The sequence below is a fragment of the Elephantulus edwardii genome, unplaced genomic scaffold (assembly GCF_000299155.1).
Source record: "Elephantulus edwardii isolate Elephantulus edwardi_28Jun2011 unplaced genomic scaffold, EleEdw1.0 scaffold00107, whole genome shotgun sequence".
Classification (NCBI taxonomy): Eukaryota; Metazoa; Chordata; class Mammalia; order Macroscelidea; family Macroscelididae; genus Elephantulus; species Elephantulus edwardii.
This window is the reverse complement of record NW_006399857.1, coordinates 1,055,326-1,070,292: the sequence shown is the minus strand read 5'-3', so window position 1 is coordinate 1,070,292 and position 14,967 is coordinate 1,055,326. Positions and strand designations below refer to the sequence as shown.

At 44.7% G+C, this 14,967-nt stretch overlaps 1 protein-coding gene across 1 annotated transcript in view; it reads left to right on the top strand.

Moving 5' to 3' along the window:
- The first annotated feature begins 663 nt into the window (after positions 1 to 663).
- Positions 664 to 14,967, top strand: part of IGFBP7 (insulin-like growth factor binding protein 7) — a 120,401-nt gene continuing 106,097 nt past the window's right edge. Inside the window, exon 1 of the mRNA XM_006891965.1 lies at positions 664 to 1,151. Coding sequence (XP_006892027.1) covers positions 677 to 1,151 — 475 coding nt within the window. The 5' untranslated portion in view covers positions 664 to 676. The remainder of the gene's footprint in view (positions 1,152 to 14,967) is intronic.

The window sequence follows — 14,967 nt, the reverse complement described above, 5'->3', positions numbered from 1 at the left end:
TTGCCCCTTTTAGCTTGGCACCCAAGACCGGCGGCCTATTGTTATGTGTGGTGGAGTCTGAAATGACTCATAGTCGACCCTCCAGCAACTTTTCAGAGATAGTGAATCATAAAGGAGGAGATTGCCCATCTTTCTTTACCCGTAGAGCAGCTGGTGGATTCAAACCGCAGGCCTTCTGGTTGGCAGGGCAACTCCTTACCATAAAAGAAAGACACCAGAAAGCCCTATGGGGAACACAAAAATGCACAAGTCCTCATATAAGTTTTCCAACCAGCAATCCAGTACTTGGATCCAGCAGGGGCATGTCCCAGGCCCAAGGAAGAGAAGTTAACACTGCATCTTCTCACAGTTGTTGTTAAGAAGTTTAAAGGTCTGGGCTGGAACAGGCGAGGAGGGACAGGCTGAGGGCGGGCACCCCACAAGGGCTGGGACCGAAGCAGGACCCGGCGGGGTGCCCTGGGCCCTGACAAGCCTGGCGCGCAGGCGGCGGAGGGAGCGGCCCCCCGGGCGGCAGGCGAGAGCTCGGATCCCAGGCGGGGCTGCGGCCGGGCGGGGCGGCCGGTCACACCGCCCCGGGGTGTGGTTCCCCGGCCCGGCCGGGCGGGGCTCGGCTTTAAGGCGCCTGACCCGCCAGCCCCGGCTCAGTCTAGGACCCGGTGCCGCTTCTGCACCCAGTATGGAGCGGTGGTCGCTGCCCGCGCTGCTCCTTGGCTCCGCCGGGCTGCTGCTCCTGCTCCTGCCCCTCTCCTCTTCCTCCTCTTCGGACGCCTGCGGTCCCTGCGAGCCGGCCGCCTGCCCGCCCCTGCCCCCACGGGGCTGCCCGCTGGGCGAGACCCGGGACGCCTGCGGCTGCTGCCCGGTGTGCGCCCGCGGCGAGGGCGAGCCGTGCGGGGGCGGGGGCGCCGGCAGGGGGCACTGCGCGCCGGGCATGGAGTGCGTGAAGAGCCGCAAGAGACGGAAGGGTAAAGCGGGGGCAGCAGCCGGCGGCCCGGTGGTGAGCGGCGTGTGCGTGTGCAAGAGCCGCTACCCGGTGTGCGGCAGTGACGGCCACACCTACCCCAGCGGGTGCCAGCTGCGCGCCGCCAGCTTGAGGGCCGAGAGCCGCGGGGAGAAGGCCATCACCCAGGTCAGCAAGGGCACCTGCGAGCAAGGTGGGCACGAGCATTTTCCTGACCAGCTAAGCCTGCGCGGGCACGGGGACCGGCCGCCCCCTGGCGGTGCGGGCCGAGTGGGGCAGCGCGCTCCGCACTGGTACCCCTGGCTCCCCTCCCTGGAGCCAGCAGAGGAGGGGAGGGGAAGAGTTGGCAGCCTCCCGGATGCCTGGAGGGATGGAGACGCCTCCCTTTCTCTTTTTGGGAGATTTTATTTTGAGAATCTGGTTCGTGAGCCAAAACTTGAGAACTCACAGAGCAGGGTGGTATATGTAGAAAAGATTTTTCCAGTGTCTCAGACTCCCGCAGCTAGGAAATTGATTGGCCAGAACTGCCCCTACTCTTTGAGGGGCTCAGATATGTCATTTTCTCATCATTCTTTCTTGGCTTGCGTGTGTAGATAGAAGTGAATTTAAGAGATGAGGGCAGGGGAAAGTGGAAAGAACTTTGAAATACTGAGTGAAGACTTAGAGAAAAGTTAGCCAAGATTAATTGGCTCAATTGTAAGGGTTTTTTAATGGAATTTCATCAGATCTTAATACTAATAAAATCAATTCTCTCCCTGAAAAAGAATTTTAAACTGCAAATTTGCTACCTATTTGTGGGCAAAAGTAAAAACTTTTAAACTGTTTTTATGATCAAGTTTCTGTTGAGAATCATATGATCATTTTGGTTTTTCTTTCAGAGTTTTGTGCCATTTATCCTGAGGATAATGACACAGGAATGAGATTATTTTTGATTGTTTATTTTATTCCAGACAAGTCTAGGCATGTTATAAATGAAATGGGAACATAAATAAAATCTGGACTTGCAAGAAAAAAAAAACCAACCAAACTACAAACTACCCAGATGTTTTAACTCTACTGCCTGAAACAACATTTTCCATAGGCGTTATTAGTTCCAAAAGAAAGATCAAAATCCAGCCTGGCAGCCCTCTCCTGGCCCCAGCCATGGTAGAAATAGGAGAGGAGGTAGTTCTGGGGAGGTGACTGGAGCCATTGATTCTTTCACACAGCTTAGATTTGCTCCAAACTTTCCAAATAATAACTCTTTCTTTAGAGTTTTCCCCAAAAGTCTACTTGAAAATGGATTGTATATCACCTATTCAGTACTGAATACTTTAAATCTGGCAACTTCCCTGTGAAATACTTCTCCTGTCATCACCTTAAACTTAGAAAATCACAACCAAAATAACCCACTTGCTTTTCCAGCAGAAACAAGTAATTTCTTTCTTTGGATCCGATTTTTTCAGTCATAGTGTGAAAAAGAAATGGTGCATAGTTTAAGAATGTGTTCCAAATATTGCCCTTTTCTTATAAACCTTGCACAGGGAGTTTTTCCTTCAGTCTTTCACAATCACAGGTTCTTAACAGAGAGCGATTCTTTAGTGATTTTCTTTTTTTTAATTGAATACAATTGTTCTATATACTTCTATTTTCTGCCATTCTCCCTGAACATACAACATGGTTATAAAATATTGAGGCAGATAAGCATATATAGAACAAGTCACATTAAGTTGTAGTCATGCCAGATACGCCCAGCTCTTCAGTCCCCCTCCAAATGAGATGTCCTAGAAGAAATGGAAGTTGAAACTGGAAATCTTGACATAGACTGGCTTGTCCTTCCCAACCTAAATTTAGAGAGGTGAGATCTAGTGCCTGGGACTTTTTACAGAATGGCAGAGAGAATGGAAAAGAATGTGAAACATACTCAAGTACTTTTCCCCAGGTCTCTTGACATATTTCTCCTGACTCTTGTATGTGTTTTGACAGTTGCCAAGCACACTGTACAGAAGGCCATTTACTTCTGTATCACTTTATACAGGAACTTTACAAAGAATAGAAAATTACTTTTCTAGGTTTCTCTAGCCATTTTCATCTTTGGAAAAACCTTGAGTTTATGCTACTTTAGATACTGACAGCAAGGGGGCACTGTAGGGCTCAGTGACAATGATGTAAAGGGATATATTAAAAAAGAAAAAACCAGTAACCCACCCTTTACCTAGTCTTAATCACTATTTAAGGAAAGATCTTTCATCTCATCTCTTATTGTCGTTAAGTTGGAACAGACTGATAACTGACCCTCTTGAGGCTGTAAGTTGCACAGGAGATTGTCCATCTTTGCCCGGCAGAGTCACTTAGAGGACTTGAGCCATCAGAGAGGCACAGCCTCTCGGTTCGAAGCATAATAACACCCTACAGACTACGCCGCTAGAGCTCCCTTAAGGAAAGAACTTGTTGTGTAGTCCTCAATATGTGCTGAAGCTCAAACAGATCAATGTTCATTACAGCACCAGTCAGAACAGCCAAGAGGTGGAAACAACCGAAGTGTTCATGAACAGACAAACAAAGCCTGGCATGTCCACACAATCGAATATTACTCAGCCAGGGAGAGAATGCTCTTTTTTTTAAATTATACTAGTTTATTTAGATTTTTATACGTACTATGGTATAGATTAACCTTAAAAGCCTTAATGTCACCAACTAATGTACATTAGTTAGACACAAAAGGAAAAGAAGTGTATGATGCCTTACATGAAAGATCTAGAATAGGCAAATGCATAGAAACAGAAGGTAGATCAGTGGTTCTGAGGAGCAGGAAGGAGGAGGAGTTATTGCTTAAGGGGCACTGACTTTCTGTTAAGAGCAATGGAAATGTTTTGAAATGCTTAGTGGTGGTAATGGTTGCACGACATGATGAGCATATTTAATGGCTCTGAACTGTACGTATGAAAAATGTAAACATGACGAATGTTTTATTAGTTAGGAACAGATCTTGTTCATAACCTGGGAACTGCTTGTCCTAAGTAATCTGTACCAATCTTCCTGTTTAAAACATCTGAAAGAGCTGAATGAATAAAAAACCATGAAAGCATTAAAAAAAAGCCAATGAGAAGAGTGAAGACAGCTGAGACAAGTTCTGGGAAAGGGTGGTAATCCAGAGAGGTGGACCCAGCACTTTACTTTTGCCATGTGGGCATCTGCCATTTCAGGTGCTCCCTGAGGTTATAAAAGAAATTTGTTCCTTAAAGTGTGTCTTTAAATTGAAGTTGTAAGTAAAAAAAAAAAAAAATATGTGCTGAAGCTCGACATCAAGAAGACAAAGATTCCCACCACTGGGCCAATTGGCATCACCATGATAGATGGAGAAGAGATTGAGATTGTTAACAGTTACAGCTTGACGACTCCACAGTCAACACTCTTGGCACCAGCAGTCAGGAACTCAAAAGATTAATTGCTGCACAGCTATGTTTATTGCCGTATTGTTCACAATAGCAAAGAGATGGAAACAACCCAAGTGTCCATCAACAAACAAATGGATAGAGAAGCTGTGGTATATTCACACAATGGAATACTATGCAGCACTGAAAAACAAGGAACTCATGAAATATACAAAATAGGTGATCCTGGAGGACATTAGGCTGAGTGAAGTATCACAGTCACAAAATGACAAGTACTGCATAATGCTACTGATATAAAATAGGATTGGCATGGAGGTTGGAGAAAAACTAAGAAAAGAGGGGATCAGTAATGTATACTGCATTGAAACAGATGAAGGAAAGAACTATTTATATATGATTAAGTATTACCTTCATGACAACAGTGCAAAATAAGAACTGCATAACAAAGTGGACTGCTAGGTGGGGTCGGGGGAGGATATTGTGCAACAATGAAAGAATTTTTTTCAAAGAGAAAAGCAAACTTGGCGGGGGGGGTTAGGGACGAAAAATGTGCAACAATGAATGAATAGAAATCCAAGTTCTCTATAAGCTTTCACTAACATCTCAATTAAAATTAAAAAAGAAAATAAAAACTCAAAAGAGACTACTATGAATCAGTCTCAACTCAACAGCAATAATTGAATTAATACCATAATTGTCTTTTTGTAACTGAGTATGTCACTAAGCATAATTTGTTCTACTTTCAATTACATCAGGCAGTATTTAATCAGTTTTATGTACTTTAAGAACTATGGAGACTGGGCAGTGGTGGGCATAGTTCAATGTTGATTAATTTTATAAAATATAATGAATCAGAGTGATTGTATGAAAAAGCAACAACTCCCCAGAAAAGATGAATTGCACTAGGAAAAATCTGCTGTCGGGGATCTCTCCAGAGTACTAAGAAGCAAGAATGTCAGTCTAGAGAGTAAGGTGTGCCTAATCTAGGCCGTGGCCTTTGTCATTACTTGCTATGTATCAGAGATCTGGACAGTGACTAAGGATGACAGAAGAAAAATTGATTCCTTTGAGTTGTGGTGCTGAAGAAGAGTGTTGAACATACCAAACACCACCAAAAAAACAAATATGTCTGTCTTGGAGAGGGTAAAACCAACTTTCTCCTTGGAGGCTAGGATTTTGAAGCTCCTCCTCACTTATTTTGGGAACATGAACAGGAGGACCCAGTCCTTGGAGAAGGACATCGTGCTTGAATGGGTGGAGGGACAGACAGGAAAGGAAGACCCTTGATTAGATTGACTGATTCAGTAACTGGGCTAACAGGGGTAGGTGTGTCAGAATCAGTTAGACTGGCTTAGGATAGGGCAAGCTTCAGAGTTGTTGTACATAGATAGGGTCACAGGCGACTCAAGTGCACATAACAACCACCACCATTGAGTCAATCCATAAATGACCCTCCAGTGGGTTTTTCAGAGATAGTAAAGCTCATGGGAGGAAATTGCCCATCTTTCTCCTGCAGGGCTGCTGATGGACTCAAACCACATACTTTTGCATTGGCAATGCAACTCCTTACCACAAAGCCAACCAGAGCTCCCTAAGGAGAGATGTTGTTGTTGTTGTTGTTGATTGCCTTTGAGTGGAGCAGGACTCATAGTGATGCTATGAGCAAAAGGCCTGAAGCCCCTCTACAACTATCGACATTTATCAAAGTTCATAGAGTTTCCGGAGGCATGTTGTTTAGGAAGTGGATTCATAGGAAAAGCTAAAAATGTTTTAGTAAAGAACATCATCAGCCTTGAAGAAGGAACTTAAAGGATTTGAGATTCTTCTTGGAGAAGCACATCCCAGGACACAGTTAATGTTTCTTCAGAGATTGAGAATTAGCATTTAACAGGAAGGTATCTGACCCACTAAGCTGGAGTTTTTTAGAAGAGCTCTTGAAAGGCCTGGAATTTTCAGGGCCACAAGTCACAGAACTCAGCTGACACAGCAGAAAGAACGTGCCAGGAAAACGTGTTGAATGCTGTACCTTGCTCAGTTTAGAGTCAGAATCATCTCTTTCCGAGGCAGAGCTGACCGATACCCTCAGTGAGGAAGGAAAGAGCCAGCTGGGAGAGAATTTCCTAACTTTACAGTCTTTTGTACTCTAGAACGCTAAGATGAATGATTCCATGGAACAGACATTGATTGAGATGCTTAAGTATTATTTCCATCCTACCCCCAGAGCCTGCCTCTGGAGACTGTAGACCTGCCTTCTAGATGAAACTGCCTTTTAAGGCTCTCTTTAGTAGCTGAACACCCTTGGATGGAGTCCAAGGTCAGCCGGTCTTCCTCCTTCGAAATTCCTCTCCACAGTGGATAAAATGATGCCGTTGACTTTACCTCAAGCCACCCCAGAAAATGACCTGACCTCATCAGTATTTTTAATTGTAAGATAAATAACAACTTGCTTTTAGTAGCTGTGCAAAAAGGAAACTCCCCATGATTGTAAGAAGAAGGGGGGGGGGGAAACACCAACCACCAAAACCTTCTTAGGTTAGGAGTATATAAGCATAATTTTATGTAAATTAAGAGTAGTACAGTTGGAAAGCTTTAAAATGGAAAGATTTTTTAAAAAAAGAAAAGTTTCTGGCAGGTCACTTCCGCCTTTATTATCTCATGTGTGCCGGGGTCGAGCTGCATTGCACAGGGTTTTCAATGGCTGAATATTCAGAAGTAGATCACCAGGCCTGTCTTCCAAGACACCTCTGAGTGGACTTGAGCCTCAAACCTTTCAGTTAGCAGCCAAGTCTGTTAAACCTTTGCACCATCCAAGGGCACATGTAAATAATAGGTCTACTTATTTTGCTATTGCCATGGGCCGTTGAGTTGGAACTGATCCATAGCTGACTCTCCAGTGGGTTTTCGAAGGCTATAAATAACACGGGAGGAGATTGCCCATGAAGCAGTTTTCCTGTGGAACAGCTGGTGGATTTGAACCCAGTGCCATTAGGATTGCAGCACAGCTTCTTAACACCCACTAGGCCAAGACTTCCGAGTGAATCCTTTACTCTGTATTAGGTTATGGTAGAGGGATGCATGTGAGACTAGAAATAGCCAAGAGGAACATCTCCACATTGTTGTATGGAGATTTCCCAAGTCATTCAAAAGTGCCCCTTCCACAGCCACCTCCCAACATCTTGGGAGAAAGTTGGAGATCAGAAGAAAGCAGGAGAGGGGGGGGGGGGAAATCCACTTATTTTTAACTTCAAATGGATGTGTTAAATAGTTGACTTCTGTTTTTCCCCAAAGCTAGGATTAATGACAAATATAATCCTTGATGTTAATAGTTATAAAGTGTTGTCTTAGTATTACTTAATTTTACTGTTTCCGATTATTGATGATACTGTGTTTACTTGGGTCCTTGGTTTCTACCTCTATAAATATATCTTTCTTTATCGTTAAAAAAAAACAAGAAAACATCAGTCCCACTCCTTCGAAAAAGCTAATTCATTAACTGACTACCATTCTGAAGGGTGAGGTCAATTAGAAACAGCTGTAGCTAATACTACAGTTTTTCCTCCTTTTACCCCTCCTCGTTCTTGCAATAATGCCTCTACAAGGCAAAGGGTTACCCCCTCTCACTCCTGTTCCCAGGAGAGGAGAGTTCCCGGAAGTCCAGGGAGGGGCAGTTGTTTCCAAAAGTAGGCCAATTGTACAGAAGCTTTGTGTCTGAAAAATAAGTTCAGATCAGGTAAAACAGACCAAATGACCAGTGAGGACAGAGCCCCATTCATAACATGTGAAGCACTGAGCTAACCCTAAGGGTGTTTGCAAGGACAAGACATATGCAAAGGAGAGTTAGCCACGTCTACCCCTCACTTTCACATGATGTTGTCCAGCATTTTCATTTATTGCAGTGGTAAGTACTCTACAACCTATTTTGCCAGTTCTACTGATGATTTGGCACATTGACAACATACATCTAACAGTAACAAATGCAAGAGAAGCACTGGCTGTGATGGTTAAGGTTGCGTGTCAGCTTGGCTGCTCCATGATTCTCAGTGGCCCGACAGTTCTGTGGATGATGTAGTCATTCTCCATTTTGTGACCCTCTACTTTTACATTACGCCAATTTTTGCATAACAGCTTGGCCTTTAGAACCTAACTGTGTCACCGGGCGTGGTGGCACATGTCTGTATGTGGCCATTTCCAGGCAGTCTCCCAACTAAATACTTACCAAGCTCAGCCCAGTGTATCCTCCAAGATCAAACAAGATTGGGCTCGTTCAGGATAATATGGCCTTAGACTTTCAAGTTATAGCAGAAGTCAAATTCTCTAACTGGAACTGTGCTCACTCAGTAGCTCTGGTGGTGTAGTTGCGATGCTAACCCAAAAGCCACCATTGGTGGTGGAACTCCAGCACTGGCTCTGAGGGAGAAAGCTGGGCAGTCACTGCAAGTGTGCTTTACAACAGCCTCAGAAAAACAATGAAGTGTCAGCTATGAGTCGGTTCCCACTAGATAGCAATAAGAGTTTTTCAGTGCATCCTAAAATTTTCAGTGACTGATTTTTTTAAAAAGTTAATTGCCAGGAGAGCTCTGGTGGCCTAGTGGCAAGAAGCTGCACTGCAATCCCAGAGGCGTACGGTTCGAATCCATCAGATGCTCTGCCGGGAAAGGAGAGACAATCTCCTCCTGTACCAGTCAGATCTGATTTGATGGTACACGCGTGCACGCACACACACACACACAATAATAAAATAATTTAAAAAATATATAAAAAAGTTAATTGCCACGCCTTTTCTTTAAAATATTCTGGTAGACTGAAATTACCACCCTTCTGGTTAGCAGCCAAGCACTTAACCATATTTGTTACCCAGATACAGACCCCAAGTCTATATCTAAAAAGATCTGAAACAACTTTTTCAATTAGAATAACAATTTGGTGTGATAGCAAAGATTGCATCATAGTTTAATTGGTTCTTTGTAGTACTTAAAATAAGGAACTCTAGTGGCAAAAAGTGGTAAAAAGCTGTACTACAATCTCAAAGGCAAGCAGTTCGAATCCACCAGTGGAAAAAGGATGGGCATTCTTGTCCCATGTGCTTTATAGCCTCTAAAAACCTGCTGAATGATCAGCTGTGAGTTGGTTCTGACTCGACAGCACACAGCAACAACTAGTGGCATAGTATGCAATATGTTTCTGTTATGTGCCTTTTGAGCCCTGCTCTATCTTGAGTGAACCCCACTGTCTCTGACACACCTACCCCCATTTTCCCAGTCATTGAATCAGTTCATCTTATAAAGGGTCTTCCTCTCTTACGCTGTCCTTCCACCCTTCCAAGCACGATGTCTTTCTGCAAGAACTGGGCTCTCCTTGCAACATGCCTAAAGTATGTCAGATGGAGCTTCAGAATCCTCACCTCTAAGGAGCAGCCTGTTTTCACCTTCTCAAGGACGAACCTGTTTGTTCTTCTAGCAGTCCATAGTATATTCAACACACTTCTCCATCACTGCAACTCAAAGGCATCAATTCTTTTTCTATCATCCTTATTTATAGTCCAGATTTCTGATGCATAGCAAGTAACTGCAAACACCATGGCCTGGGTCAGGTGCACCTTAGTTTCTAGACTGACATTCAGTACTTTGGAGAGGTCCCTGACAGCAGATTTTCCCAGTACAATTCATCTTTTTATTTCCTGGCTAATGGTACCAAGAGTGTTGATTGTGGAGGCCAGCAAGCTGAAGCTGTTAAGAGTCTCAATCTCTTCGCCCTCTATCATGATGCTGTCACTTGACTGCAAACTAAAAGGTTAGTGGTTCAGACCCATCTGTGAGATTAAGATGGACAGTCTACTCTTGTTAAGAATTGTGGCCTTGGAAACCTGCTTGGAAGGTCACCATGAGTTACAATTAACTGTATAATCATGAGTTTAGAGGGTAAAATAATGGTGCACTTAGAATAAATGTATATGTTACGTTCAAAGAAGACAGTATTTCTTGAATGCATGCCTCTGAGTGGATTGAAATTGGCATGATTTCTCCAGAGTCCTTAGACCAGTCTAATGTCAGTCCTTCAGGGATGCACTTAGAAATCTCAGGGGCCACCTCTTTAGTGGGAATCAGGACCAGTATTCTGGGAGCTGCTTGCATAAACCAGATATCTTGCATGCACAGCTTGTCATTTGCCAGCCTTTTCTGATAGTTCAGAGGAGGAGAGAGAGGAAAAAAAATCACTAAAATCACTGTCAGTACACTCAAGCGTCCCACTTCACCTGAGGTTTTAACCCTGCATGCTGACCCTGGCCCCTGACCTAGCCCTGCTCTCTCAGCCTCTCCCTCTTGGATAATAATATTTACTCCACTTTTCAGTTGTGGTTCACCATGAGGGACTCTATAGAGAGAATTTGTGTTTAAAAGAGCAGAAGGTTAGGGATTGAAGTGTATTTCTTTGGTCAGCCCAGTGTCAGCTTGCAGAGGAAAAATTCACATAGGGCATGAAAACTCAGTAAAGCACAATCCATTTCTACTTGGTAGGAGGAGGGGGAAAGGAGCAAGCGTTTTAATATTCCAGCAGGCAAAAATGCAATTACCCCGCACTTTCATGTTGTTTTTCTTGAAGATGGCACCTCTCCAGTTCCTTTAGAAGCCCATCTTCCCAGAGTGTAAAAGGTCCTGCATTTACGTCACCATGGATTAAACCAGCCAGGGTCAAGTGGTTGATTAAGAGACCCTCATGGTGCACTGAGAGAGGTTTAGGTCTAACATCTATTCCGGCTCACTTCCGCCGTGACCCCAAATGAGGGAGAAAACTGCCTCAAGCAAGGGAGAAAAATGTAGCAAGGAATCCAGCTCTAAAACTTTCCGAGGGTTCTGAAAGAGACCACACAGAATTGAGGCTGCAGGAATTTGTCAGGGTAGAGCCCATGCCTGCAGGTTGCAAAGGCACTGTCTGTTTCCCGGGAGCTTTCAGAACTTTCTCCTGCTCAGTGAACCAACATCCAGAAGTGAATTTCAATCACAGTTTCAGCAATTATTCTGCAATCCCTGCTTCCAAAGGACCCCCCTCAGGAAGCCTTCGAGCGCTTGATGGCAAATCAAATGTGTGTGTGGAAGCAAGGCTGGAGCCCATGCCGTGTGGCTGCTTATTAGAGACTCAGCACAGCTGCATGGGGCAGGCCAAGGGCGGGTAACCCAAGGAGCCCCAAGGACTCACTTGCGCTTGTTTACTAATCTGTAGTGAACTCTTTGCCATGTTTTTCACCATATCAAAGCTTACTGGGTAATCCGACCCTGGAGCAGAGATCAAGATGCTGCCTGGCTTTTGACAGGCCAGGGCCATCAAAGGCCCTCTCCATTCAGGTATGCCTCAGATCAGAGCCTCCAAGCAGGAGGGAGACGCTGACATGGCCTGGCCCTTTCTGCTCTGCAGAGCCTTTGGTTCACAGACCGTAACTATCTGGGCAGAGGCAGGCCTGTTTCAGCCGCAGTGGTGATGCCGGGAGGGTAGCAGCCTCCTCCCTCCATCTTCCCTGCTGATGGCCTCTTATCATCCAAGGTTGCTCTTTCACCTTGCCCTGCCTGGCCTGTCACTGCCTGCTACTCCTTTTTTCTTTCTGGCTGAGCTCAAAGAAGTGTAGTTTGCTCTGCCTGTTCCCTGCCTTTTCTCTAAGTTCTGGAGCTTGGTCAGCAACTCGGCTCAATCTCCTCCCCATTCAGGCATCTTAGATTCAGGAGCCACCTCTGGCATTACCCCACCAGAGAGGGAATGAGCAGGACTCAAGCTCCAGTTGTCTTCTCAGAAAAGCTTCCCAGCCCTGTGCTGCCCCAACATCCAGAAGGAGGTGGCTTTCCTTTCCTTCCATGACCCTCGCTGGGGATAAAGGATTTTCTGATGGCTTAGGGCTGCTCCATACATCAGCCCCAAATGTACTTCCCAGCATTGCCTACCGAGAAGCTAAAGGGGTATTAACTGCAGGCCCATGGAGGCCTGGGACTACCGCTTGCCCCTGACTCTTGTGACTACTGACCCCTTCCCCCCAGCAGGCAGAACTTAGCTGGTGCATGTGGGCAAGTGTAACAGCAGGTATGTGGGCTTGGGAGCCAGAACACCTTGGTCAGACCCCCACTCTGCCATTTAACTAGCTGTGTGATTGTAACCTTAAGTCATACATTTTCTTACTGTCAAAATAGGTCTTATAAGGGCCTTACTGAGGATTATGGAGAAGTTAAGAGTTAATGCATGAAAAGCATTACTATCTAGTGTGTAGTAAGGTTTCATTAAATACTGTTTCAGATGTTGTCCACTCACTGCCATCAAGTCAGAACCAATTCATAGCTGACCCTCCATTCTCTTTCCAGGGCTGTAAATCCCTTGAGAGGACATTGTCTTCCTCTAGGGAAACTGAAGTGGATTTGAACTTCCAGAGAAGAACTGCCTTTGGGTTAGCAGTGCTGTACCACCCACCGTTGTAAATTCTCTAGTGACTTTTTAAGAGCCTTGATGTGTAAAGGGAGCTCTAATGGCCGAGTGGGTAGAGTGTAGCACTACCAGCCCCAAAGGCAGGTGATTCAGAGTCACCAACTCAACAGCAATGAGTTTGAGTTTTTGACGTGCTGACATCTTTCTTTGACCAATCCAAGCATCAAACTATTTTGTGCATCTCTAGTTTGATATGAAACCTATGGTTAGTTCTATGCAAGCAAAATTACAAACAAATCCTTGGAGACTTCCGTTTTGTTTTTATCCTTTGACCACTCTTGTCTGAACTCTTGAGAGTTCTGAGTCCAAATACAGACAGTTTCGCAGTGCTGGGTAGAGTGCTTTTGCTTTTCCACATGAAATATTTCCAGCTTCAAGGGCTGTGGCATATATGCTAGTTTCTAGTAGTGCCTTTTTAATTTTAGGATCATTTTGGATTAAGGAGACATTTGAATTCAGTCATTCTTGGTTCTCTCTTCCCTGCAGTTTCTATTAGAATTTTTACATAGGAAACACTCTGATTTTTGTTGGTTGATTTTGTTGTTGGTATATACCGTCAAACTGGAGAGGACTCCTAGCTGACTCTCCAGTGGGTTTCCAGAATTATCTGCATGGGCGGAGACTGCCCACTGCCCATATGTCTTCTGCAGAGCAGAGCAGCTAGTAGATTCAAACCACATCTGTGGCTTGGCTGTACAGCTCCTTACCTCTAGGCCAGCACAGCTCCCTAAGAACAAATACTCGTTTCAAATAAAAGCAAAGAAATTGAAGGTTCAAAACAGTCTGAACGAGGGACACATCTGATCTCACAGAGCGATGTAGGACACTCCAGAATGGTGGAATGGCAGAAGGACAGGACCCAAATATGCCTCTCAGTCATTTTTAATCCACCAGGGACTCTTTGGGAGAAAGATGGGTAGGCCTCCTCCTGTGCCGTTTAGGTACTTAAAATCAAGACTAAAAGATACAGCATTCTAATTGGAAGTTGCGAGGTAAGGGAAGCCAGAGATAGGGCAACTTGAAGTGAGGAGCTTCATTCAGGTTGAAATAGAAATGTGGGGCTATTTGAATCAGCTTAAATATGTGAGGGGGTGGGGGGTAAACCAAACCCACTGCTGTAGTCTTTTCTGACTCATGGTAGCCTTCCACGGGGCTTCTGAGACTGCAGATCCCAACAGGAGCAGTAAAGCAGAGGGTCAGCGAGATGGGCTAATGCGGTGGCTGTGGTCGTGAGCTCAAGCACAGTGGCAGTTGGGAGGCTGGTGCCGGCCCCGTCAGTGATCATTCTGTTGGTCGTGTAGCCCCGAGGCCCTTCTCTGGCTCCTAACAACAAACAGCAGAGGGGGGTTGACAGGTTATTCTCTTTAAACATTCCCTGAGGCCTGCTAAAGGAATTTCTGAAAATAAAAAGTCTCTTAGGAGCATCATTTCTATATCTTTAGTCTAACCTCAGAAGGGAAAAGAATTTTTTCTCTATTCTGTATCTAAAGGTTTGATTACAAGGAAAAGAAATTACTACAATAAAGTCAGAAGTCAGAACTGAGCCCATCTTTCTCCCATGGAGCAGCTGATGCATTTGAACTTTGGACCTTTTGGTTGTTACTAGGTGCCTTCAAATCTACAACTCATAGTGACCCTGTGAGCAAGAGATCTGAACCCCTGCCCTATCCTGCATCTTCCTTATGATCTCTGATGTGTTTTAACCCATTGTTACAGTCACGGGGTCAGTTCTCTCATTCAGGATCTCCCTCTCTTTTTGCCAGCCTTTCCCAAAACTCTATCTTTTTCAAAGGAGGACTAACCCCTTCTGACAACATGCCCAGAGTATATGAGGCAAAGTACCACCATCCTTGCCTTTAAGGAGCACCCTGGTTGCATTTCCTCCAAGACAGATTTGTTTGTGCTTTTGGCCGTCTGTGGTATATTCATTACTCTTGCCAACACCACAATTCAAAGTCATCAGTTCTTCTTTGGGTCTTTTTTACTCGTTATCCAACTTTCAGATGCACATGAAACAGTGGAAAACACAATTACTTGAATAAGGCACACTTAGTCTTTACACTGATGTCCTTGCTCTTTAGCACTTAGTATGCACTGCATCACCATGGCTGTTGCACTGTTAGCTTAAAGGTTAGTAGTTCAAGTCCACTGGTTGGCTCTGTGGGAGAAAGATGG